The sequence below is a fragment of the Octopus sinensis genome, linkage group LG5 (assembly GCF_006345805.1).
Source record: "Octopus sinensis linkage group LG5, ASM634580v1, whole genome shotgun sequence".
In the NCBI taxonomy this organism is placed as follows: Eukaryota; Metazoa; Mollusca; class Cephalopoda; order Octopoda; family Octopodidae; genus Octopus; species Octopus sinensis.
In genome coordinates, this window is record NC_043001.1 from 122,394,555 (window position 1) to 122,419,554 (window position 25,000).

General features: G+C 39.7%; 1 protein-coding gene across 1 annotated transcript in view; it reads right to left on the minus strand.

Annotated features, from left to right (window-relative positions):
• The window catches only part of LOC115212422 (cytochrome P450 4V2-like), a 50,391-nt gene that overhangs the window by 12,437 nt on the left and 12,954 nt on the right, over positions 1–25,000 (minus strand). The window contains exons 3-6 of the mRNA XM_029781330.2: positions 23,772–23,857; positions 15,635–15,825; positions 12,965–13,025; positions 8,660–8,786 (exon numbers count right to left, since the gene is read on the minus strand). Of these exons, the coding sequence (XP_029637190.2) occupies positions 8,660–8,786; positions 12,965–13,025; positions 15,635–15,825; positions 23,772–23,857 (465 nt within the window). The remainder of the gene's footprint in view (positions 1–8,659; positions 8,787–12,964; positions 13,026–15,634; positions 15,826–23,771; positions 23,858–25,000) is intronic.

Consider the following 25,000-nt stretch of genomic DNA (forward strand, 5'->3'; position numbering starts at 1 on the left):
TCAACTGCGCGCGCATGTTAGTTTGGAGGTGCAAGGGCCGCACATGTGCCCAAATAGCTGACGACTTAAGGCACGCGCGCACGGCATCGGCACGGGTTCCTTTTGGAATAACAGGTAGAGTCTGCCTGAAGTCTCCTGAAAGAAGTAAAGTCAATCCTCCCATGGAGGCCGTAGAGTCTCTGATATCTTGCAGGGACCTGTCCAGTGCCTCAAGGGCGCCTTTGTGTGCCATAGTGCACTCATCCCATACGATGAGTTTGCATCTGTGCAGAATGTTGGCCTGTTCTGAGTTCTGAGTTCGATGTTGCAGATAGGTGACTCGGACTTTGCCAGATCGAGCGGAAGTCTGAAGGCAGAGTGGGCGGTTCTGCCACCCGGAAGCAACGTGGCCGCGATACCAGAGGAAGCTACAGCCAGGGCAATGTCCGTGTTGCGTCTGACCTCCGCCAGAATTAGTTTCGTGACGAAGGTTTTTCCAGTGCCGCCAGGTGCGTCAAGGAAGTAAATCCCCTCACGTTGCTGTCTGACAGAGTCTACGATGGTGTTGTAGGCTATGCGCTGGTCTCGAAGCAGTCGTGGTTCATTATCTTGGACGTACTGGTGCAGTTCCTCAATGCAGTAGGAAGTTTCGCGTAACAATTCAGCAGACATAACATTGGCGTGTTCACGTGTGTGTGGTGGAAGGCCGTACTCTGTTAAAGCAGAGCCACCCATATCGATGACAGCGTCTTCGAGTTGAATAAGCGCAAAATTGTAAATGAAGTTGGTGAACGTGATCTCGGCGGAAGGGCAGTGTTGCTGAGCCGTACGTAAGAAGTCCTGCGACATGTCATCCCTGAATTTCATCCAGAGACTTAGTGGGTCACTAAGCTGACATTTTTGAAGAAAGATTGCGAAAAGATGTCGTAGGGCCGAAGGCGTTTACAGTAAAGCGCCCTCTGCCATAGTGGCGTCCCACTGGGAGTCATCCTCTAGAAGGCCAAGTCTCATACATGCTTCTCTGAAGGTGTCGCACAGAACCCCATTGACGGTACGTATATTGCCGAAACCTGTTGGACCAGTGACCTCATGTAGAAGGAGACGGAGGTAGAAGCATTCTTGCTGGTTTGGCGGGATGTTGTAAATTCGACCCAGGCAGGTGTCAAACCTGAAGCCTGGGAAGTCTTCGACGTTCTTGCCGGATTTCCGTCGAACCCAGGTGGGTACAAAAGCGTTCGAGCGAAGTCATCACGTTGGCATAAATTGAAGAAACCGGTCAACGTTGTGTCTTTAGGGTTGGTGGCTACCTGCGCAGCACTTTGCTCTGTGAAGTAAATCCGCTGTCCATTTTCCAAGCTGCACCACAGCCGGGTGTCTCTGATGGAGCGGGAAGCCGTAAATGCGCCAAAACGCTTCGTTGCTGTTGAGGTACCGGCCTGCCAAGTAGTTGGACACTTCCTCGCGACTGGTGGTCCTCTGGATGCTGAACATGGCAGCATCGCTGCCCTTGTTGATATATTTGCAGACATATTGTATTGACCTGATGGAGCTGCAGAACTCAACGTTGACGTGGGCTTTGAATATCTTCGACAGGAGAGGACAGTAGGGGACAATGTAGCTGTTGTCCACTTGATGTCGCCCAACCGTAATCGTGCGGCCTCCATTGGCTGGACTCCTTCGTTTGAGTCTCCAAAGTGAACCGTTTAGGGAATCCCTTTTAGCAGGCTAATCCGTTTTTGCAGCATGGTGTGTTGGCGTAATTTGGTCTACAGGGCCCGCGTACCATGGTAGTGCGGACAATTTCGTACAGCTCGGGGTCCTCATCGGGGTCAGGAATCTCGGCGGAAATGAATTTGTCAATGTCATTAGTCTCGATTTTATTAGTTAGCCAAATTAAGATGTGAGCATGCGGCAAGCCCCTCTTTTGCCACTCGACCGAAAGCATGTGGCACCTGACATGCCCGAAAATCTGACCCTTAACAATCAAATCCATCATTTTGCCCAAATTCAGACGGAAAACCCTAGCAACGATGTCGTGTCGATGGGTGTGAGACTGACCCGGGAGGAGTTCGCGAGTGATTTCGTCGCAGTTGGGATTGCACGTGTAGGTGATAAAGAGGTCCGGCCGGCCGTAAATGCGCACGTAGGTCAAGGCGTCTTGGGTCCTTTCACGCATATATCGCGGTCCTCCCGTGAAGGTGAAGGGTAGAATGCATGGCTTGCCGATGTTGCGAGGGTCATTTTCTTGTTGCAAGCCGTCACGGAGATGAATGTAGGAGCCGGAGAGAAGTTTGGTCTGATTAAGTTTAATGTATAGCAGCCTTTCCGATTCCATTTTGGCGGCCATGTCGACGGCGAACTGGTTGAATAGCTGATGACAACGGGGCAATAAGCTGAACTCACCCTCCCTGACCATGAACCGGTATAAGTAGAACGCCCTGCAGGAAACCGTCTTTGATGCCGCAGTAGTTTGATTGGAGGGCTGCCGTAAAGGAATTCCGAAGTGGTAGCCGTCTTCCCCATAAGAGAAAAGCAATGGATACTGAAGCGCGTCATAAGATCTGTGAGTCTCGCTGATCCTGCGTAGGCTGTTACCACGGGAGGAGATGATTATGTCACGGCTGTTGTGTTGCTCTCCGTGTATGACTGCGGCAATTTCGTTGCACACAGGTGCGTTGAAACGGCGTTCGTGCTCCCCGTGGGGTCGTTTATCAGCATCAATGACAACGGTGAAGTTTGGAGACGGAGCACTGTCCAAGGCATACCTGAAGTGCAGACGTAGCTGTTGATATCATGAAGCATGGTTTGGAGACGGAGAAGAACGTCTTTGCGGGAAACATAGCATGTACCCGGTATTATTCCAAGGCGTGCATCAACCTGCTGGTTGTAGTCGGCAATGAAGTAGATTTGGAGGAAAGAAGACTGCTGAATCTCGTCTGGCAGAAGTGACCCAATAAGATGGTAGACCTGTCCCTGCACTTTGAAAGTAGGCATCCAGCCTTCTCTAGGAGGAATTTTGGCCCCGAAAGAGGTCATTTGGAATGAGCAGTTGTACTTTCGAATGATTTCAAAGAATTGTGACGATTCGGGGGTTAAACCCGCCGCGAGATCCTTCAGTGGTTGAGGTGGTTCCCGTAGGGGTGGCAGGTCCACTTTGCCACCAAAGCAGCACAAACCAGGTGGCTCTCCGGGCCATTTCTTGGCTTTGCAAAACTGGCATACAATTGTCATTGACCCTATCTTGATGTCGTCACTCAAGGAGAAGTTAACTGTGGCGTTGTAGTTGAATGCTAGTGACGACCAGAAAGCGGGGGCAGGGGTACGTACACCACGAATGATATCCCGACGTTGGTTGATACTCTCAAGTCGAGTGCGCCGTGCCTCAGCAGATTGAGATGCGCGTGCGACAGCGGTAGCAGTGGTATCCCTTGAAAGCCTTTCAGCTCTCGCCTCAGCACCCTCTGAAGCCCTAGCAGAAGCAGTGTTAATGGCATCTCTGGATGTCCGAATAGTTCGTTGGTCTGGAGTTTCAGCAGATCGAGCCATGGTTGTGTTTGCGGCGTCAGCAGCTTGGCGAGCTCTCTTCTGTTGAGGTGTTTCGGCAGATCGGGCCATGACTGTGTTAGCGGCGTCAGCAGCTTGGCGAGTTCTCCTCTGCTGTGAGGTTCCGACAGATCGTGTCCTGGCGGTGCTAGCGGCGTTAGCCGCATTCCGAATGGCCCTTTGTTCGGGGTTCTCGTGAGCTCTGCGGATGGAAGCACAGGAAGAAGCCCGCATGTTTTGGCTGGACTGTTGCTCTTTCGTCAACCTCGAGCGGAGGGAAGATCTGTACACTGCGGCCCTTGCAAGTCGGGTAGAACGGTCGCTAGTAGTTTCAGATGCCTGAGCAGCGGCAGAACGGGAAGCTTTTTGCGAGAGGCGCAAGGCGGTTTCCTCGTGGGTCTCGCGTGCCCTTCTAGCCCTAGCAGCCGATGCCTTGGTCGTCCGAGGCTGAGGAGGGTCCTTCTCTTCTTGGGTGGCATTTTGGTGGATAGCAATGTGTTTGGCAAAGGTATAATAAAAAGGAACACGTGGGGTAAGTATCCCCAAATGTATAAAAATGTACAAAAACGGCAAAAAAGCGGGCAGCAATGTGAGTGACAACAACGAAAAAGCGAAAAGTGACCAAACTGAACAAACGAATGAAAAGGGTTTTTTGGTGCATACGACAAAAGCGGCTTATAATAAACCAAGAGTTTGCAAGTAGCGTCCGAGAACCCTTAGGGTACGTCAAAAATTCAAGGTAAAACGTTTGGGGTGGTAGTTATAAAGAAAGTTTAAACAAAAAAAGTATTCGAATAACTTGCGGCTGCAACAGCTATTAGCAGAAGAAGTGGCGGTGTTGGGGGTAAAGTCTCGAATGTAATTTCTTCCTGGTATGAACTGGTTGGGTTGAATTATCGATAACTGTTTGATAGTTATTTCAGAGTGTAAGAGTTAAAAAGATCGAGTTGCGTCCCCTAGACAGTCTGTGGTTTGTGTTAAATACACAAGTCGGTTTGCTGTGTGTGCCACATATGATTTAATTAACCGATTTTTTCCAGTAATAAAGTATCCTATTGGAATAAAGAGGGCCATATAGCTCCTTGGAGCAGACATGATGCTCGCTGTGAATTTGAAAAAAAATTCCTGCCAATTTGTGAAAGATATTGTCGAAAATATGTCATCTTGAATTTGAACGCGATTTCCCAAAAGGGCATGATTTTAAATATTTTTTTCTGATGGTAAGGTATTGCATGGAAAACTAACGTCAGAATTATGTTTCTTAGGGTAACATTAAGCTTCACCCTGAGTTTGGTGAAAATCGATTGCAAGTTGCGAAAACTACAACAGAAAATGTGTTGCATATAAAAAGCTTAGATTCTCGACCCCATGTCGAATTTATCGATCTTTTTCAGAACTGGGGGAACTTTTCAAAATTTTCGCTGCGTTAGTTTTGAATTATGACATTGGGCTATGTGTGTGTCAAGTTTCATCAGAATCGGTTGAAAGCCGTGGTCAGGGTGAGGGTACAACCTGACAGACACACACACAGACACACACACAGACAAACTGCCGTTTATATATATATATATATTTAATAACGAACCATGTAATTCACACTGAAAAATTTATTTATGTAAAATGGGAATGGGTAAAATTTCCGAGGCTTCCACCTCACCTCACCTCACCCCGTTTTCCGAACACAAAAAGGGTTTTGTAGCTTATTAGGAAGTCACAGGAATTCATTCAACGAAAAAAAAATCTCAAAGATTCCGGGATTGGGGAAGGGTAGGCCACGCCCCACCCCTTTTTTCCGAACAAGAATAAGGGATTTGTAGCATATTAGGAGGTCAGAGTACTTGATTTCACGCAAAAAAGATCCGATTTTTATTTCTTTTCCTTCGTGAAAATCGTATGGGTGAAAAGATCAAGGGGGTGGAGGTGAAATTTCCGAGGTTCAACCTCACCCCCACCCCATTTTTTGGAATCGATAAAGGTTTTTGTAGCACATTAGGAGGTCACAGGAATTCATTCAACGAAAACAAAATTCCAATGATTCCGGGATGGGAAGGGGGGCACCCTCGCCCTACCCACTTTTTTCCGAACCAGAATAAGGGATTTGCAGCATATTAGGAGGTCGGGGTACTTGATTCCACGCAAAAAGTCCGAGTTTTTTTTCTTTTTTCTTAGTGAAAGTCGTGCGGGTGTTAATCTAAAAATTTACCTTTTGTTTTTTTCTTTCTCGCTGTTGCTAGACAGGTGACTTAACTCATATTAGCAAACCTTCGGATTTCACCGACGTGGAAATTGGTAAATGTTATGGTTGAAAAATGATTTTTACCACTATCCGCGGCTGCCTCGGGGAAATTAAGTTGACAAAAGCACAGCCATGATCGTGACCAATGTCCTAAAATTGGAGCTACATGCGTGCTAATTTGCAGACGTGCATAAATTACATTCACGTACACACACACACATCCTGCCTTTTATTGATAAATAGATACATTGATAAATAAGTGATTTATAATAAATATATTTTAATTGTTGTGTGAGAAAATATATAATCTGATTATAAAATATATTGTCTTTCAAAACATCCCAAAATTGAAGACTATATCTCGTGTTTAAGAAAAAAATTACATTTTTATTTTTGATGAACACTGTCACTTACCCTCTCCCCCCTCTCTCTCTCTCTACCCCTCTCCCCCTCTCTATCTCTCACACACACACATGCACTCTCATTCCGCTATTGCAAGAAGGGGACTTAACTCATGTTAGGAAACTTCGAAATTGGTAAAAGTTATGGTTGAAAATCGATTTTTACCGCTATCCGCAGTACCAGGCAGTGGCTCTCATGACTAAACTGATTTGATCTAAACTGATTTGAAGTGTTATCATGTACATGTTTTGTTGTGGTATAAAAGATGGGATACAGCAAATATTCTGTTTAATACCACAGATTTGTTTGTCACTTGAGCATGTCCCTTGGTGGTTGACGATATATCTCTGATCACGAGCAGAAATAGTGGGTGAGAATCATAGCCATGTACTGAGAGGAATTCTTTGGGGTTTGAATAATACATCTCTGGAAACATGGGTGTTTCTTCCGAATCCTTAAACAACCTTTATTCAGAGACCTTTTGAGCGAAAAGGGCAACTCGACCTAAAGAAAGTTCTAACTGGGCCTCACATGCAAGGTCATACACTGTATCGCGCACATATAGTTATGATGCATGTGCCTGGTGTACGATTAGTCATGATGGGTATATTGGGCTTCGTATATTTGTATCCCAGAATCACATTTGATGGCACGTGCTGCTCTTTCACTCAATAATAATAAGTATTTTTATTATTTGGCTGTTCTATACTGCACTTCTTGTGCAATTCCCAATGTATTCAATCTGCTAGTTTGTCAAAGAGGTTTTTGTCATCGTTTTGAGCTACATTTGAGCATCTACTATTTATATATCTAAATGTCTCAGATGATTTTCTGCATAAAAGTCAACCATTTGTTATTCATGGAATGACCTCAAACTTTACGATAAAGATGAAGCCCAAGTCAGTTCCCTCGTTGATACGATGTATACCTTCAGTGCTGATATCATAATAGAGTTCAGACTGAGAAAGTGTGGTGTGTTAGTCTTGAAGAGAGGCAAAATCAAATGTATGGACGGGCTAACGATAACGTCGGGAGAGGTTATGAAGTAGATAGAAAAGACGGGCTAGAAGTACTTAGGGATTTTGGCAATGGATAAATTGATGGAGAAAGAAATGACAGAAAAATTTAAGGTGGAGTACTTGCACAGACTGAGACTGATCCTTAAGGCGAAATTAAATGGACGGAATAAGATCGAAGCTATAAACATTTGGGTGGTTTCACTAATTACATATGGAGCAGGGTAATCGCATGGACAGTAGACGAACTAAACAGCTTAGACAGAAAGACAAGGAAGTTGCTAACTAGATATAGGTCACTCCACCCCAAAAAGTGACACAGACAGACTGTATGTACCAAGAAGAAGAGGGGGAAGATGACTTACTGGATGCAAACACAGCATTAGAGCAGAAGAAAACACCATAGCATGGTATGTAAAAAAATGCCACAGAACCGCTATTATTAGAAGTAAGAAGGTTAGGCTTGTGTAGGATGAAAGATTGCAATGCTAAAGCACTATACAAGAAATTGAGAATGAATGAAACTGAAAATAGGTGGGTAAAGAAAAGAATGCATGGCAAATTTTATAGGGATGTTGAAAATAAGACAGACAAAGAAAAAATATGGCTATGGATGACTAAAAGTGATTTAAAACCGGAAACGGAGGCTCTAATCTGTGCTGCACAAGAGCAAACACAAAGAACAAACTACATGAAATATAGAATAGACAACACAGCAGAAAGTGATAAACGCAGAATCTGTGGACAAAACGGTGAAACCGTATGGCATATTACTAGCCAATGTACACCACTAGCTGAGAAGGCATATAAGAGACGCCACGACAATATAGCCAGGCTTGTCCATTGGACACTTTGCAACAAGTATGGACTTGACAGCAAAAAATTGGCATGACCACAAACCTGAAGGCTTCGTCGAAAATAGAAATGCAAAGATCATATATTTTATGATTCAGTGCGACCATGAGATAGAGAATAGGAAGCCGGATATAGTCTGAATTGAGAAAGAAAACAAACTATGCTGCATCATAAATATAGCATGCCCAGCTGATAACACGGTATGCGATAAGGAAAAAAGAAAAGTCGAGAGATATGAGAGGTTAGCTTGGGAAGGTAAGCAGTTGTGGTCGATGAAAAAGGTAGCAGTAGTACCAATAATTGTCGGAGCCCAGGGAACAGTGAGCAAAAATCTTGAGAAATACGTGGAAAAAATAGGGGCTGCAATAATGGTGGAGCACTTGCAGAAAACAGCACTGCTTGGAACCGCTCGAATACTCCGGAAGGTGCTCGAAGAATAAGAGGTGGTTAGTTCACTGGTAGTGAACAGCTGACATCTCCAGCGTTAGAAGCTGTGCAAAGGCAATAATAAAAAAATAATAATAATGATGATGATGATGATGATGATGATGATGATGATGATGATGATGATGATGACAGAAAAGTGAATATAACATATAGGTGATGTTAAAATACATATTTTGCCTACCTTGTTAATAATGCTGTGACTTTGGCTTATACATTTTCTAAATATTTTTGCGGCAGGAGTTTTGTTGAAAATGAAGTCTGTCCATAACCACGGAGATATTAATCGGCGAGAGAATATTTGGGTTATCCTAAAATATTACACAAAATGGTTTATTAAGTAGTTTACTGTTAAAATTAGTTATCCACATACGTATTTTGTAGTGTCGTTTGTGGTGCTACGGAGATGTAGAAACACCAAAACGGGTTGTCAAGCGGTGGCGGAGGACAAACATTGATATAAGGACACATACGCAGATATATATACATATACATATATGCGTTGGGATTTTTTCAGTTTCCGTCTATCAACTCCACCTACAAAGCTTTTGCCGACCCGAGGCGATAGTAGAAGACAAATGACCAAGGGGCAACGCAGTGGAACCATATGATTGGGAATGCAAGCTTCTTATTTTTTTACTGCCCGCATAGAGGGGACAAACAAGCACAGACAAACGGATTAAGTCGATTATATCGACCCCAGTGCGTAACTGGTACTTATTTAATCGACCCCGAAAGGATGAAAGGCAAAGTCGACCTTGGTGGAATTTGAACTCAAAACGTAGCGGCAGACGAAATACCGCTAGGCATTTCGCCCGGCTTGCTAACGTTTCTTACCACACAGCCACACCTGCACCTATACACACACAAACATATATATAATATATATATATATATATATATATATATATATATATATATATATATGTGTGTGTGTGTGTGTGTGTGTGTGTGTAATAATAATATTAGGATATTAGGGAGTAAATCCAAACTTACAGGGAAAATTAGATTTAGGATTAAATATAATTTTATAGTATAAATATATATATATATATATATATATATATATATATATATATATATATTAAATTAGAGATAAAACCACTATTAGGCAAATCAAACAGTGAAAATCATAAACCAATACATAGAAATAAAATTAATTAATAAAATATATAAAATATAAAATTCAAAATTTAAATTATTAAAATTAATAATTTATACTTATTTCAAATCGCCTAAACAAACAAATTGAAAGCAGTGAAAAGTCCCGCCTGAAAATAAAACTGCTGGAAATTGAAAAATGTCTGCAACTCTCCCATGAAAAGGAAAGAGCAGACAAAGAAGCCTGGACTATAGACAACATAAAATCTAACCCCAGAACTTTCTACAGGTATGCCAAAGAAACAACTACGGTGCACTGTAGGATAGGGCCACTCCTTGAAAAGGATGGCACACTCACAGGAAATCCAATGGGGGTAAGTGAAATACTAAATGAGCAATTCAAGAGTGTTTTCACTCCACCCCTTGGGCATTTCCAATCAGCAATCCAACTGACTTATTTACCACTGCAGATATAAAATCAGAGGCTGCGACGATTGATTACATCAATATAAAGGAAGACGATGTAATAAAGGCTATAGATGAAATGAAAACAAACTCAGCTACTGGCCCCGATGGATTCCCGGCAATCCTTCTAAAAGTATGTAAGAGAGTCCTAGCAAGACCACTGCAGTTCCTCTTTCAGAGCTTCATTGCAACTGGCAAACTTCCAAGAAAACTGAAGGAAGGTAAAATATGGCCTATTCATAAAGGAGGTAGCAGAGCGGATGCCAAGAACTACAGACCTATCAGCAAGGTCATGGAACGAATAGTCAGAAGGGAACTAGTCACCTTCCTTGAAGAAAATGACTTGCTGCCTGACACCCAACATGGTTTCCGACCAGGAAGAAGCTGCTTAACTCAGCTCCTACAACACTATGACTGGGTGCTGAAACGACTGCTCAACCACTCAAATGTAGAAGTGATATATCTCGACTTTGCAAAGGCCTTTGATAAAGTCGATCATGGAATGATATGTCACAAACTGCGTGATCTTGGCATAGTTGGAAAATTGGGAGAATGGCTTCATGACTTTCTGAAGGATAGAAGTCAGGTGGTAGTAGCCAATGGTGTCACTTCCATTAACACGCAAATAGTGAGCGGTGTTCCGCAGGACACTGTTTTGGGACCACTACTGTTCATAATGGCCCTCTCAGACATGCCCTCAGCCACGCAGAGAGCCACGATCACAAGTTATGCAGATGATGCAAAAGTTTCACAGGCAATACAGAACCCTGAAGACACTAAGCACCTGCAATGTGAGCTGGACAAAATATACAAGTGGGCTGAAAAGAATAGCATGCAGTTCAATGCTGAAAAGTTTCAAGCTTTATGCTATCAGCATGCAAAACTAAATGCAGTACCCAATGAGGGATTGCAATCCCAGAGGCACAATCAGTGCGTGACCTGGGTATTTACATGAGTGATGACGCAACCTTTCATGTACATGTTGCTAAATTGGCAATGAAATGTAGACGGCTGGCCGGATGGATTCTTAGAACCTTTAGAACAAGAGAACAAGAAACCATGATGGTCCTCTGGAGGACACTTGTCCTAAGCCACTTTGACTATTGCTCTCAGCTATGGTCACCATCCAGTGTCAAGTTGATCACAGAACTTGAGGCGATCCAACGAAGCTACACGAAGAAGATAGCCTCTGTGCAGCATATAAGCTACTGGGAAAGACTCAAGAGATTAAAAGCGGTGCTCCAGCATGGCCGCAGTCAAATGACTGAAACAAGTAAAAGAGTAAAAGAGTATATATATATATATATATATATATATATACTGGCTATATATATATATATATATATATATATAGCTGGCCAAGTGGAGGCCTGCACCAGACTTCTGTCTGTTTTGGCAATATTTTTACAGTGGGATGCCCTTCCTAACGCCAACCATCCAGCAGAGTGGGCTCCCAGTAGAATTAACATGTAAGTTATGTTAATAGATCTATGAGCCTCCTGGCTTTTGATGTTGCATTTAATTACTTTATATGTACTATTAGTGTAAGACAAACTGAGTTTCAGTGTAACAGCACAACTAAGTATATGGCATCGCCATAGATGTACATAGCAAACCTCAACATTGCATTTTTTTTTAATCGGCAGTATGAAATATGACATAGGTTGGTATATCACTTCCATCAGCTGTTTGTTGCTAGATACATTTTTACATTTTTCCAAGTACCATGTACATTACTCAGTTGCAAATGGCAAGGTCTATAAGGGGATTTCATTTTTGCTAAGGAGTGGCTGTGTGGTAAGTAACTTGCTTACCAACCACATAGTTCCGGGTTCATTCCCACTGCGTGGCACCTTGGGCAAGTGTCTTCTACTATAGCCTCGGGCCGACCAAAGCCTTGTGAGTGGATTTGGTAGGCGGAAACTGAAAGAAGCCTGTGATATATATATATATATATATATGTGTGTGTGTGTGTGTGTGTGTGTGTGTGTGTGTGTGTATGCTTGTGTATCTGTGTTTGTTCCCCATCATCGCTTGACAACCGATGCTGGTGCGTTTACATCCCCGTAACCTAGCGGTTCGGCAAAAGATACCGACAGAATAAGTACTAGGTTTACAAAGAATAAGTCCTGGGGTCTATTTGCTCGACTAAAGGTGATGCTCCAGCATGGCCGCAGTCAAATGACTGAAACAAGTAAAAGAGTAAAAGAGTTATAAATTTATATATATATATATATATATATATATTATATATATATATATATTATATATATATATATAATATATATATATATATATACATATATATATATATATATATATATATATATATATACATATATATTATTATTATTATTATTATTATTATTTTTATATATATATTTAACTAGCAAAAAGTATTAAAAGTTTAATATAAGATAAAGAGTAATTTTAAATTTAATAATTTAAATTTTGAATTTTATATTTTATAGGTTTTATTAATTTTATTTCTATGTATTGGTTTATGATTTTCACTGTTTGATTTGCCTAATAGTGGTCTTATCTCTAATTTAATATATATATATATATGTATGTATGTATACATCCAAACATGTCTACGTTAATGTTTGGCCATGTTCACCACCACCGCTTCACAACCGATTTGGGTTTGCTTTAGTTTCTGTAAACTAGCGATTCATTAAAAAGATCATGACAGAATGAGTACAAGGCTTAAAAATACAAGTAACGAGGTATATTTGTTCGACTATACCCTTCAAGGCTGTACCCCAGCATGGGTGCAGTCGACTGGTTCAAACAAATAGGAGCTAAAAAATACATAAATCTCTGTCAGTGACCGATAAGTTTGCTGCGTTTGATGTGTGATTAAATATGTGTTTATCTCTTAAACAATCGCTGAATATAATTAATAATTATTAATACACACGTGCGAGTACTATTTGTGTATTCTATTAGTTCACCTCCTTCTGTGAGACCAACGGCAACTTCTGAAATTATAATATAATATAATGTAATATATGATATGATATAACTTAATATAATATTATAGACATGTGTGTATGTGTCTGTGTGTGTGTAATTGTTAAAGAGGACAACAAACGTTGAGGCAAGACAAACATCTCAAGTCATATACATTATTATTATTTGAAATCTGCAATGGCTCCATAACTACCGTCTCGGCTATAACCTTGGAGCCCAAGTAATCAGTTACAGCCCTTACCTAGCATACCTAGTCGTTTAGATCACCTGTGAACTAAACCTTCATATTATATATATATATATTTCGAAAACTATATATATACATATACATTTGACTGTATATATATATATATATATATATATATATATATATATATATATATATATATATATATATTTCGAAAACTATATATATATACATATACATTTGATTGTATGTATATATGTATTTATGTACATGTATATAAGAAGAAGAGGTGAAAATATACAGAATATGAGTGCATATAACATTTATTCTGTGTTAATACGATGAAATAATGTGTTACTACAAGGAGCCTTCGTAAATTTCATTTGAATTCACTGTTAAGAAAAGAATTATTTATTAACATCCAATTGTAAGTGTATTTACTTATAGCTTTAATTCTGTGCGCCTGTTATTTAGGAATTTTAAATTTACCATCGAAAGTAAGTACGTTTCCTTGCTATTTTATTCACTATAAGTAAATGTACCGTATACTAGCTGTTTCTCAATAACATTTCGATATAAGCTTTACATGTATCGTTTAAATTTGTATCTTTTTAATCTATCGTTTAAATTTGTGCTTTTTAAGTATCGTTTAAATTCATGTTTTTTATGCATCGCTTAAATTTGTGTTTTTTATGTTGTTAACTATTATGTAAATTTTTATCTGAGGTTAATCGAACTGAATTATTTTGTTTCGCTCTTGCACTACTGGATACTTTTGAAGTCGATTGTGGAGTTCTTTTGTCATTGCCTTATTGAGCTACATTTTTCCTTGTTTCAAACAATTTAAATTTTGATAATTGTGATTTTCTTAGTCTTAACTCGGATACCAAAGCCAAAAGTAAGTCAAAAGCCCAATAATTTACGTAAAATTCTCAAAAGAATTTGTATTGACACCCGATAACCATTTACACTTCAGATTGTGCATCGTTGGAGTCAAATGTGATAAAAAGTATTTTGTTAAGTCACATAGAATGTGGAAAAAACATTAAAACCATCTTAAGATGACTACAAAAATTAAGTAGCCACCTATCAAATGATTTGAATTTGTTAAAAGCGATAAATCTTGTAGTACAATGGCGATCAAAGTGTTTCTTGAGGCCGTCATTCCTTCGCACAAGCTCACTAAAGATATCTCGTTGAATCTATCAATAAGTGACTGCCATCCCAATCTACGTGCCGAAAATATGTTGATATGATTAGTGCAAACATGGTTGAAAATTACAAGAGCTGCCTGGCTCATCAAAATGTATTGAGATCGATGACAAAAATTGTTAGTGTAGATATTGGTTCAGTTAAAAATCCGCAAAGCATGTTCTTAATAGAATGTTTGCCACTTGAATTATCTCTAACTGCCGCAGTCATCACTCAGATCGTCGATGATTCACTTAGAAGTATGGCGGTTCCAAGAGAGAAATTTTTCTGCTATCATTATCTGATGCTGCTTGTTATATGGTAGCTGCTGGAGGAACATTGCAAGTTATGTACTCTAAGCTCTTTATGTGACCTGCTTCTCCCACCTACTGCACAACTGTAGAAATAAAGGTTTTCTATCTTGAAATCGAATGTGTGATTGGCGCCGCCAAGGCTGCTACTGTAAAAATAAACACCGTTGAGAGCAATTCAAAACAAGCGGATACCCATCTCAGCCAGTAGTGACCAAGCGGGGGTTGCCGGTAGGATGCTTGCGATTACTATACCAACAACCTTGCAGAAGTTACAAAAATTGTAGAGACTTTTGAGGACGAAAGCATTTTGGTGCAGAGAGCGAAATAAGCTATTCGAAATCCTGAGATTATGACTAACCTCACACAAATCTGCTTAAACTATCTGCAGTTAAAAAAATTGATTTTGAAAATTGTATCAACAACCTTCACCATATATGATGTTTATAAAAACCTCAAAGAATTGAAATTCAACAAAAGCCCATGTGGCATCATAAATTAGGTTGATTTTAGATTCAATAAAAACCAAATCAATTCGGTAATTCAGCTAATGAACCCCAAAATTTCACTCCAGGACTATGCAGATATGCAACAATGCCAAGCGGCATCAGCTGTAGAACGTAGTTTTTCGATGCTAACAAACGTCTTTGTAAAACAGAAATCTTTTGTCTACAAATATAAGGCATTATATATTGTACGATAATAAATTTCCACAATAATTACTTTTAATTGCTTTACTAATATTCGTATATCAAAGTAATCAAAACTAGAGTGAACTCCCTAATGTTTATAGATTTATTAATAATAATATGATTAAAATAGGGTTACAATTTGTCAATAAAGTTTTAAAATAAAGTTAAAATGTATGAAAATAAGCTTAAAATCAAGCAATTTTTTACATTAAAAAATTGCTCTACTTACAACCTACCTGTTATAGTAGAATGTAAAAATTTCTTCATGTAAGTGGAAATGTTGATTTCTCTTTCACCGACCAATTTATCCATTTCGTTAAGTACTTTATTCGTTTGATTTTCAATTCGATTTACGAAACAGTTTAAGATGTTGTAATTGAATGATGGCTTCAGTATCTTTGACGAGTGAACCCATCTTTCTTTTGGACTGAAAATATCAATGAAGAAATATATTTGAATATTTTACTTATTTTTTTATTTATGTCATGAAAATGTAATTATTAACAAATTTTGTGGTGGGAAATGAAATATAAACTTTCGTTGATGTAATTGTTCTTTAGGAAAAGTAAACTTTGGTTGATGTCATCGTTCTTTTGGCTCCTACGAACCCTGATCAAGCAGATCTAGGGGGAATATCATTCAAGCTAGGAATATCCCATATAGAATCTTGGCTTGAAAGAGACAGAATAGGGACTTAATTGTTGACATGAACCTGAGATTTTATTTAAACATAGTAAGCTACATGATCTTTTCCATCATTGACTAAGGAGAAAGAGCTGGCAGCTTTATACCCCCATTATTAACATGAAGTGTATGAATTTATTTACTAATTCGCTCGGACTACTGGAAATAAAAGCATTTTTCCAATAAATTATATGCAACCATCTTACATAGATAAGAACACATTTGATAATGCAATCTTTGGTGCACTATGACTCATTAAAAAGGCACTATGACCACGACTAGAATTTTTTTAATCATAATAATAGCCTGCATGAATTCCAGTAAAGGTTGGCTCTTTTCAGTAACCTTCCAACACGCTCTGACCAGTGCATTTCTTCATTTCTTGCTTCTATACGATCTCTATCATCTTTACTTTCTTTGCTGCTTCCAATTTAAGGTTTACCTTTTTAGATATTCCCATTAACCTTCTTAATATATAATCAACTGTTCTCAGTTTACATCCAACGATTTGTTTTCCAATGGGTTCTTACTTGTATTTCGAGTGGAGATCTTTGTTGCACACGATTTCAGGATTTAGTACTTCATCTCTCGTAACAGACTATGAACTGGAAAAAAAGTGTCATATTTTAAAAGTAAAAGGAAGAAATCTCATCAGCAATGCTTCAGTCTTTCGTGGTGCTGTAGACCACAGGTATCCACACAAATACGACTGCAGAATTTGCAGAGAATATCTTTGGCAGACATGTTGTAGTGGAGCTTGCATTAGGTTTTTGTCTTTTCATGTTCAGTGTTTCTTTTCAGTTCGATTCTCCAGCTATTATTTCTATTCTACCATTTCATTAAGATATCATTTGAAAAGTCATTATAATGGATTTTCAGGCAACCTCTTCGAAGGCTTCCACATTTCCACTCTTGGTAGAAAAGAGCCATGGCAACAAGGTGTGGTCTCTCTTTAGATGACATGTCCTACCCAGCGCAGCTGTGATTCCAGCATAGGCTCTGTTACACATTCATATCTATGCGTGGGCGTGCGTGTGTGGAATGCGTCCCCGCTTTTGGAACTATTTTATAAGTATTACTACGCTGTGTCTAAGGTATATAAATACCACTATGCTGAATGTTGGACAGTTGGTGTAACATGCAAAGCGAATAAACACATAAATCGATATATGCCTTCAATTGGGTTGTTCATCACCCATCAGAACGAAACGACACATAACATGGTGGCAGTGGTAAATAATTAATCAGAAACTGTGCCTTTACAACAAAACAGAAACACAATGAACCAGAAATTTAACAAACAAAACATCGCTTCGTCTTCGGACACACATATACGAGGTTCCAAAATGGCGACCCCCGTCACCGTACAGATGAATTTGCATCCAACCATGAACTGGAACTCCGATGATATCGTGGAAGCGTTTAAGAAATTTAAAAAGAAAACTCAACTAGCTTTCAAAAGTTTCCTGAAAGGTACAACCGCCGAAGAAAAGGTAAGCTACATTCTTTTATGGACGGGAGAGAAGGGCCAAGACCTATTCAATAGCTGGGACATGTCAGAATCGGATTGCAATAACCCAGACACACCTTTAGAGAAATTTGAAAGGCACCTAGAGCCCAGGTCGAACCATAGAATTCACAGATACGAATTCCAGGGCCTGAAACAAGACCCATAAGAAACGATTGACAACTTGCTGTCCAGACTAAAGAATGTTGCCGAAAAATGCAAATTCAAAGATAAAGACGAAAGAATTGTTGATCAATTAATATGGGGGTGTGCTCATAAAGAAGTTCAGAAATCCCTCATAGGTAAGGACGCTCTCCAGTTGATAGAAGCAGTAGACACTGCAAGAGCATTCGAAGCTACTACCAAACAAATGGCCTCACTTACCTTACAAACAAGCTCACTAGGCAGCAGTGTAGATATTGTATCTAGGCACACGACGAAACATACCCGCAGACAAAGAACATGCCAATACTGTGGTACGGAGCATGAGTTCAATAACCGGAAGAAATGTCCTGCTTTCGGTACATACTGCAAAGCATGTGGAAAACCCAACCACTGGGGAAAAATGTGTAGGCTAACAAAATCCCAGAAAAACAAGCCCCAATTTTCAAAGAGGAGCGGAAATAGAAAAAGAGATATACATGCCCAACAACAAGAACAAAACACCTCAGAGGAATTCTTCGCAGTCGGCACAATAAATGTGGATGAGATGGGAAATGACCAGAAAAAAAATGAGGCATACACAACGATACGAATACAAAAGAAGTCTGGCAAGAAACGAATGAACATTGACTTAAGGCTGAAGATTGACACTGGAGCCCCGAGTGATATCTTGCCTGTCAACCTTTACAAAAAGATGTTCCCAGAACACATGACACAAGAGGATGAAGTCAAAGAAGGAATCCTCACACCAAGTGATGTAATCCTCACTGCGTACGGAGGTACCAGGATTCCACAACTGGGCAAAACCACAATTACAGGGACACACAAAGGAAAAATAATCAAGTGTTCTTTTTATGTCACAAGAACAGAAGGACCGGCAATTCTTGGAATCAATACCTGTAAAAAGCTTAATATTGTGTCAATCAATGGTGAAGTGAAGGCAGCTCCAAGCAGGATTGACAGAGATATGCCTATCAAAGAACGATCACCAATCACAAACAAAGAGGAACTGATAAGCATGTACCCTGAATTCTTTGACGATACAGTCGGGTGCTTTGTGAAATGTCGATACCATATAACAGTCGACCCCAATATCAAACCAATTGTTCACCCACCTCGCCGCGTCCCTCTAGAACTAAAAGATAAGCTGAAGACAGAGTTGGACAGAATGGAAAAAAAATAAATAATCACCAAAGTGACACGACCAACAGACTGGGTGAATTCAATTGTAATCAAGGAAAAACCCAATGGTACCCTATGGATATGCCTCGACCCAAGGGACCTGAACAAGGAATTAAAAAGAGAGTACCATCCAATTCCAACCCCTGAAGAAATCACACCATCATTGGCTGGGTCCAAAATATTCAGCAAACTGGATGCCAGTAATGGGTACTGGAATGTAAAGATAGACAAAGCGTCATCCATGCTCACTATCTTCAACACACCATTTGGCAGATATCGATTCAACCGACTCTCATTTGGATTGAAGGTGAGCCAAGATGTTTTCCAGCGCCAAATAGATGAGACCTACCAAGGCTGCAAGGGAGCAATTGGGATAGCAGATGACATCTAAGTGCATGGCAAGGATGAAATCACACATGACTTCATTTTACATGAAGCTATGGAAAAAACTCGACAAGCAGGCATCAAACTCAATGCAGACAAGTGTGTGATAAAAGCAAAGGAGTGCAAATTCTTAGGAATTATATACTCTGCAGAGGGAGTTAAACCAGACCCCGCTAAAGTGGTAGCCATCAGAGACATCAAAGAACCCAAAGACAAGAAGAAACTCAGGAGCTTCCTGGGACTCATCCACTACATGGGAGCCTTCATAACCAAGCTGGCTGATCACACTGCAAATCTCCGAGAACTAAACAAAGATGACGTAGAGTTTGATTGGTGTGCTTCACACACAGGATTTCAAAGCAATCAAAAAGCTCATCAGTAAGGAGACAACTCTGCAATACTATGACAGACGCAAACCAGTAATACTCCAAGTCGATGCTTCTATGAGGGGAGTTGGCGCAGCACTGATACAGGAAGGTAAACCCATTGCATATGCCTCGAAAGCTCTCTCACCCACAGAGACAAGGTACGCAAATATTGAAAGGGAACTCCAGGCAGTAGTATATGGATGTGAAAAGTTCCATACATACCTGTATGGCAGACAATTCAATATTGAAACAGACCATCGCCCGCTAGAATAAATACATAGAAAAAACCTCACGAAAGAACCAGCCAGACTGCAAAGATTACTGTTAAGGCTTCAAACATACGACTATGATATCAGGTACAAGCCAGGAAAAGACCTGATATTGGTGGATGCTCTTTCCAGACTATCCTCACATGATAAACAGGAGATAGAAGGACTAAGCATAAAGGTCCACCACATTGTAAATGTAACAACCACAAAGCTAGCAGAAATCAAAGAGGAGACCAGCAAAGATGAAGAACTCCAGCTCCTTACCCAGATGGTGATTCAGAGGTGGCCAGAAAAGAGACATCAGGTGCAGCCCCTTATTCGTGAATATTGGGCCATCCATGATGATATATCAGTGGAGAATGGAATCCTGATGGCTGGATCCCAAATAATTATACCCAACTCAATGCAAAAAGAGATTCTTGACAAGATCCACCAAGGGCATCTAGGAATGGAGAAATGCAAGCTCCGAGCCAAGTCAGCAGTATATTGGGTAGGCATGTACAAAGACATAGAAAAGACTGTTTCTACATGCCACATCTGTCAAAAGTACAGAAACTCACAACAAAAGGAGGAAATGATATCTAGTGACATCCCAAGAAGGCCATGGCAAACTATTGGAGTATATCTGTTCACAGAAAGCGAAGAATGGTATTTGATAATGGCCTGCTACTACTCCAAATTTCCATTTGTGAGAAAAGTGAAAGACCTGAGAGCCAAAACAATCACTACAGTGGCTTGAGGACTTCTAGCAGAGCAAGGAATACCAGAGCAGATCATATGTGACAATGGAACCCAGTTCACATCGCAAGAATTCAAAAAGCTAGCTGATGAGTATGGGTTCAATATTACAACCTCATCTCCACACTACCCCAAAGGTCATGGGTTTATAGAAAGACAGGTGCAGACAGTGAAGAGAACACTAGTCAAATGCCGAGAGACTAAGGAAGACCCACACCTGGCACTCCTGTCCCTACGAGCGACACCACTCAGAGCTGACAAGAAATCCCCAACAGAATTGCTGAATGGCAGGAAGTACAAAACTACCCTGCCAACTAAGATCCAGGAAGAGGCAAGGGCAAAGTTAGCAGCCACTCAAGAACAATCACAGAAATATTACAACAAACATGCACAATGCTTACCTGAGATACTTGGAGGACAACATGTGCATACTCAAGATCCCATAACTAAAACATGGATCCCAGCACAGGTTGTCAGTAGAGCTGAAAATTCAAGGTCGTATATAATAGAAACGGAATCTAGTATGCAGCTGAGACACAACAGGGCCCACATCTGCCCAACACCAAAGCTGTCGAGGACAACGTGTACAACACCTGCTGCATCAGTGACAACACCCACAGAATCAGCATCCATCAGCAGCCCAACAACACACCTCAGACACCGGTGAGAAGCACAAGATCCACCAGATGGAGAAAGAACATTCTGCCACCGGTTCGATACCGTTAAAAAAAAAACTACTTTTATGGCTTAGCAGACATCAGGAGACCAATAACTGCTACCATATGAATTTCAAAAAAAAAAAACCAGAAAAATGAACTTTCAAAACTGCTCTGATTAATTTAATTTTACTCAATTTGGTTTTCATTTTCTTATTAATTTTGTTTTAGGCAATTGAAACTAATGGTATATTTTGATAAAAATGTAAATATTTTCTCTTCTTATTCATGATAAAGTTCAATTAAAAAAAAAATGAAAAGAAAAGTAACTAATTCTGCTAGATTACAAGGCAGAGGCAGAATAATCTCACGGTTTCTGCTGCAGGATTGCCACCTCACGCTGACAATCCATTAGAGTAAGGGAGGCTACTATATTTGTCTTCACTGCCAAAAGACCCCTTTATTTTTTTCAAGAAGAAGGGATGTTACACATTCATATCTATGTGTATTCGTGGGCGTGCGTGTGTGGAATGCGTCCCCGCCTTTGACACTATTTTATAAGTATTACTACGCTGTGTCTAAGGTATATAAATATCACTACGCTGAATGTCGGACAGTTGGTTTAACATGCAAAGCGAATAAACACATAAATCGATATATGCCTTCAATTGAGTTGCCCATCACCCATCAGAACGAAACGACACATAACAGGCTCAACAACAGCACCTAGAAATAATGCAAATAGCATTGGTACTAATAGTGTTTTACAGTATGATATCAGGAAAGGAGATTGAACAGTTTCTTCCTAGTGGATACACATCGTGACACTCCTTAACTAAGGTTAAAATTTGCCCGGAAATTCATCTCTTAAACAGTGTCTAACAAATCCTCGCTTTTTGCTGTTGAAATCCTTCGTAAACTTGATGAATGCAATGGGAAGTTAGATTCGCTCCTTGATAGCTTTTTCCTGAAAGTTTTCATGATAAAGATCATATCGTTGATGATACTAGATATACGTGCTCTGCACTGACATTCAAGAAAATTTGTTCGGATATTTATCAATCGCTCAGTAGTTTTTTCTCTTTTTTTTTCCATAAAATTTCTCCTACAATGAAGTAAATTGAATTCTTCGATAATCTCTAGTCAAACATGTCAATTTTCCTACAGCGAATAGTAACTATTCTTCTATTGTATATGTGCACCCTTGAAATATTATCGCAAGTTACTATATTGCCAATATACTCTAGAGGATTAGTGCAGCCTTCAGCAAAATTCCTTCAAGACTTATTTATAGGCTTACTTGGGAATGCTGTTAGACTAGTTTTCCTTGGTTTAGCAAGAAAATGGTAGTTACTAGCCATTCCATTTTCAGTGGTAGATCCTAACTTTTAGTTTCCGAAAGGTGTTGCATGCATTGCATTGCTTTACGAGGGATCCTAATACAATGCCCTGATATTTATTTATTGAATCATATAAATCCTCCTTCTGGCGCATCTCTTGTCATCGAATAATCTGGTACAAAAATAAGTTACAGTTCGATTTCAGCAGAGCACATTTCACTTTTATTAGCCTATCGGATTGAACAACAGGAAGTGATACTAACTTGTTGACAAGAGTATTCGCGATGGCAAGGCTAACACCAGCTTTACTTTATCTATCATTCTCACTTTCTAACCAGAAGTTATAGTCTTGCATTCGTAAATTATCGAGTCCTCTCAGCTATATGCATACAACAGTACATCAAATCTCTAACAACAATCGCAGTTATTCATTAAAGTCTTTCAGGTTTCGTTATATCAGATATGTTGTAGCATTTTCACAAACATATTTCAGCTGGTCAATATTATGTTTCCATGCAGCACTTCTGCGAACCAGCGATAACACACACACACACACACACGCACGCACGCACACACACGCACACACACGCACACACACACACACACACACACACACACACACACACACACACACACACACACACACACACAACATTAATGTGGGCAGCTGGGCGCAATATAATCCTAATAGGCACATACATTACTATAAATAGCAGTTAAACCACTTATAGCTGTGAAAAAATACATTTATATATATTGACAGACTAGATAACTGCCCCACGAGCAGAGCAAAACTAGAACACTGGTCGGCACAGTTTTATCCTGATGGGAATTTTTAGCAAGATAGAACAAAATAGCTATAAGTGGTTTAACTGCTACTTCTAGCAATATATACGTTTATACCACATAAAATCACAATTAGTGTTGACTAAATATAAGTGTGTGTGGGTATGTGTGTTTGATAGTGCGCATTTCATATATATATCTACATGGAAAAAAGCTTTCGAGGTGGTGCTCTAACATTGCTGGAGTCCATAAAGCAAATAGCATTTAGAAGATAAAAGTAGTTAATTTGTTACTTACCTAGTCATTATACCACATCCTAACCAGGGGCGTAAAAATTTATACAACGAATGTTTATCCAGGTTTTGCATATTCCCCATTGCATCCTAAAAGGGCAAACAACGCAAAATAGGTTAAACAAGTTACAAGAGAGAATGTCTTTTTACAAAATGAGAAATATTGATTAACTCCAGCAGTCATCACCTCATATGTTTTAGTTGTAATAAATATATAAATTACAGAGATGTACTTGCATAGCAAATGACCTGATCTGAGATTGTGTGCTGAAACAAAAACAATTGCAGAGTGGAAGGTGTTTGTTTATAAGTCATTTAAAAACACATAAAAAACCGTTAAATTCACTTCAACATTTCAGTTCAAACTGTCAAAATATTTTCGTCGCTTTGAGACAGCGACCTGTTCACAGACAAAATTCCAGCACGGAATTTTGTCAGTGAAGAGGTCGCAGTCTTAAAGAGACAAAAATATTTTGACAAATTAAATTTAAATGTTGAAGCGAATCTAACGTTTTTTGTGTGTTTTTAAATGGCTTATAAAGCTGAAGTTGTCTGTGTATGGCAGGTTTGGTAGCCTTCAACTAACACTATCTCCTCCAAGACCCTGCGGTGCAAGTTGACCAAAATTGAGAGTGTGATAGAAGAAGGTCTGCTCTTCATTCCATAGAAGATAAAATTCAAATCGGACCATGTTAAGACCAAAAATTATTTACATCAAATAGGTGCTTTTTTTTTTCTATGAAAATCCCTATTTTTTACGATTTTTTGACTGCCGTGTCTCCATTTTTCAGTGTATTTCAACCAGAAAAATGTTCACTTAAAGAGAATAACAAGCTACATAATGTAAAATTTTTACTTTTTAAAAATTGCAATTCTAAAGGGTCGAAACAAACCCAAGCAACGCCGGGCGATACTGCTAGTATATAAATATAATTTAGTAATAAAGCCATGTTTTGCGGTTAGGAAGTTCACTTCGCAACAACACAGTTTCGGATTCAATACCATTACACGACACAATATCCCAGTGTCTTCCTACTATATCATCCAGTTGACTAATATTTCGCAGTTGAAATTTTGTAGGCAGAAACTAATCAGGAGCGTGCCGTATGCACCCGCACGCGCGTGTACACACACAAACAGACACACATGTACACATACACTTACATACACATAAATTCTAGTCTGTAAGGCGGTGAGCTGGCAGAACCGTTACCACGCTGGGCGAAATGCATA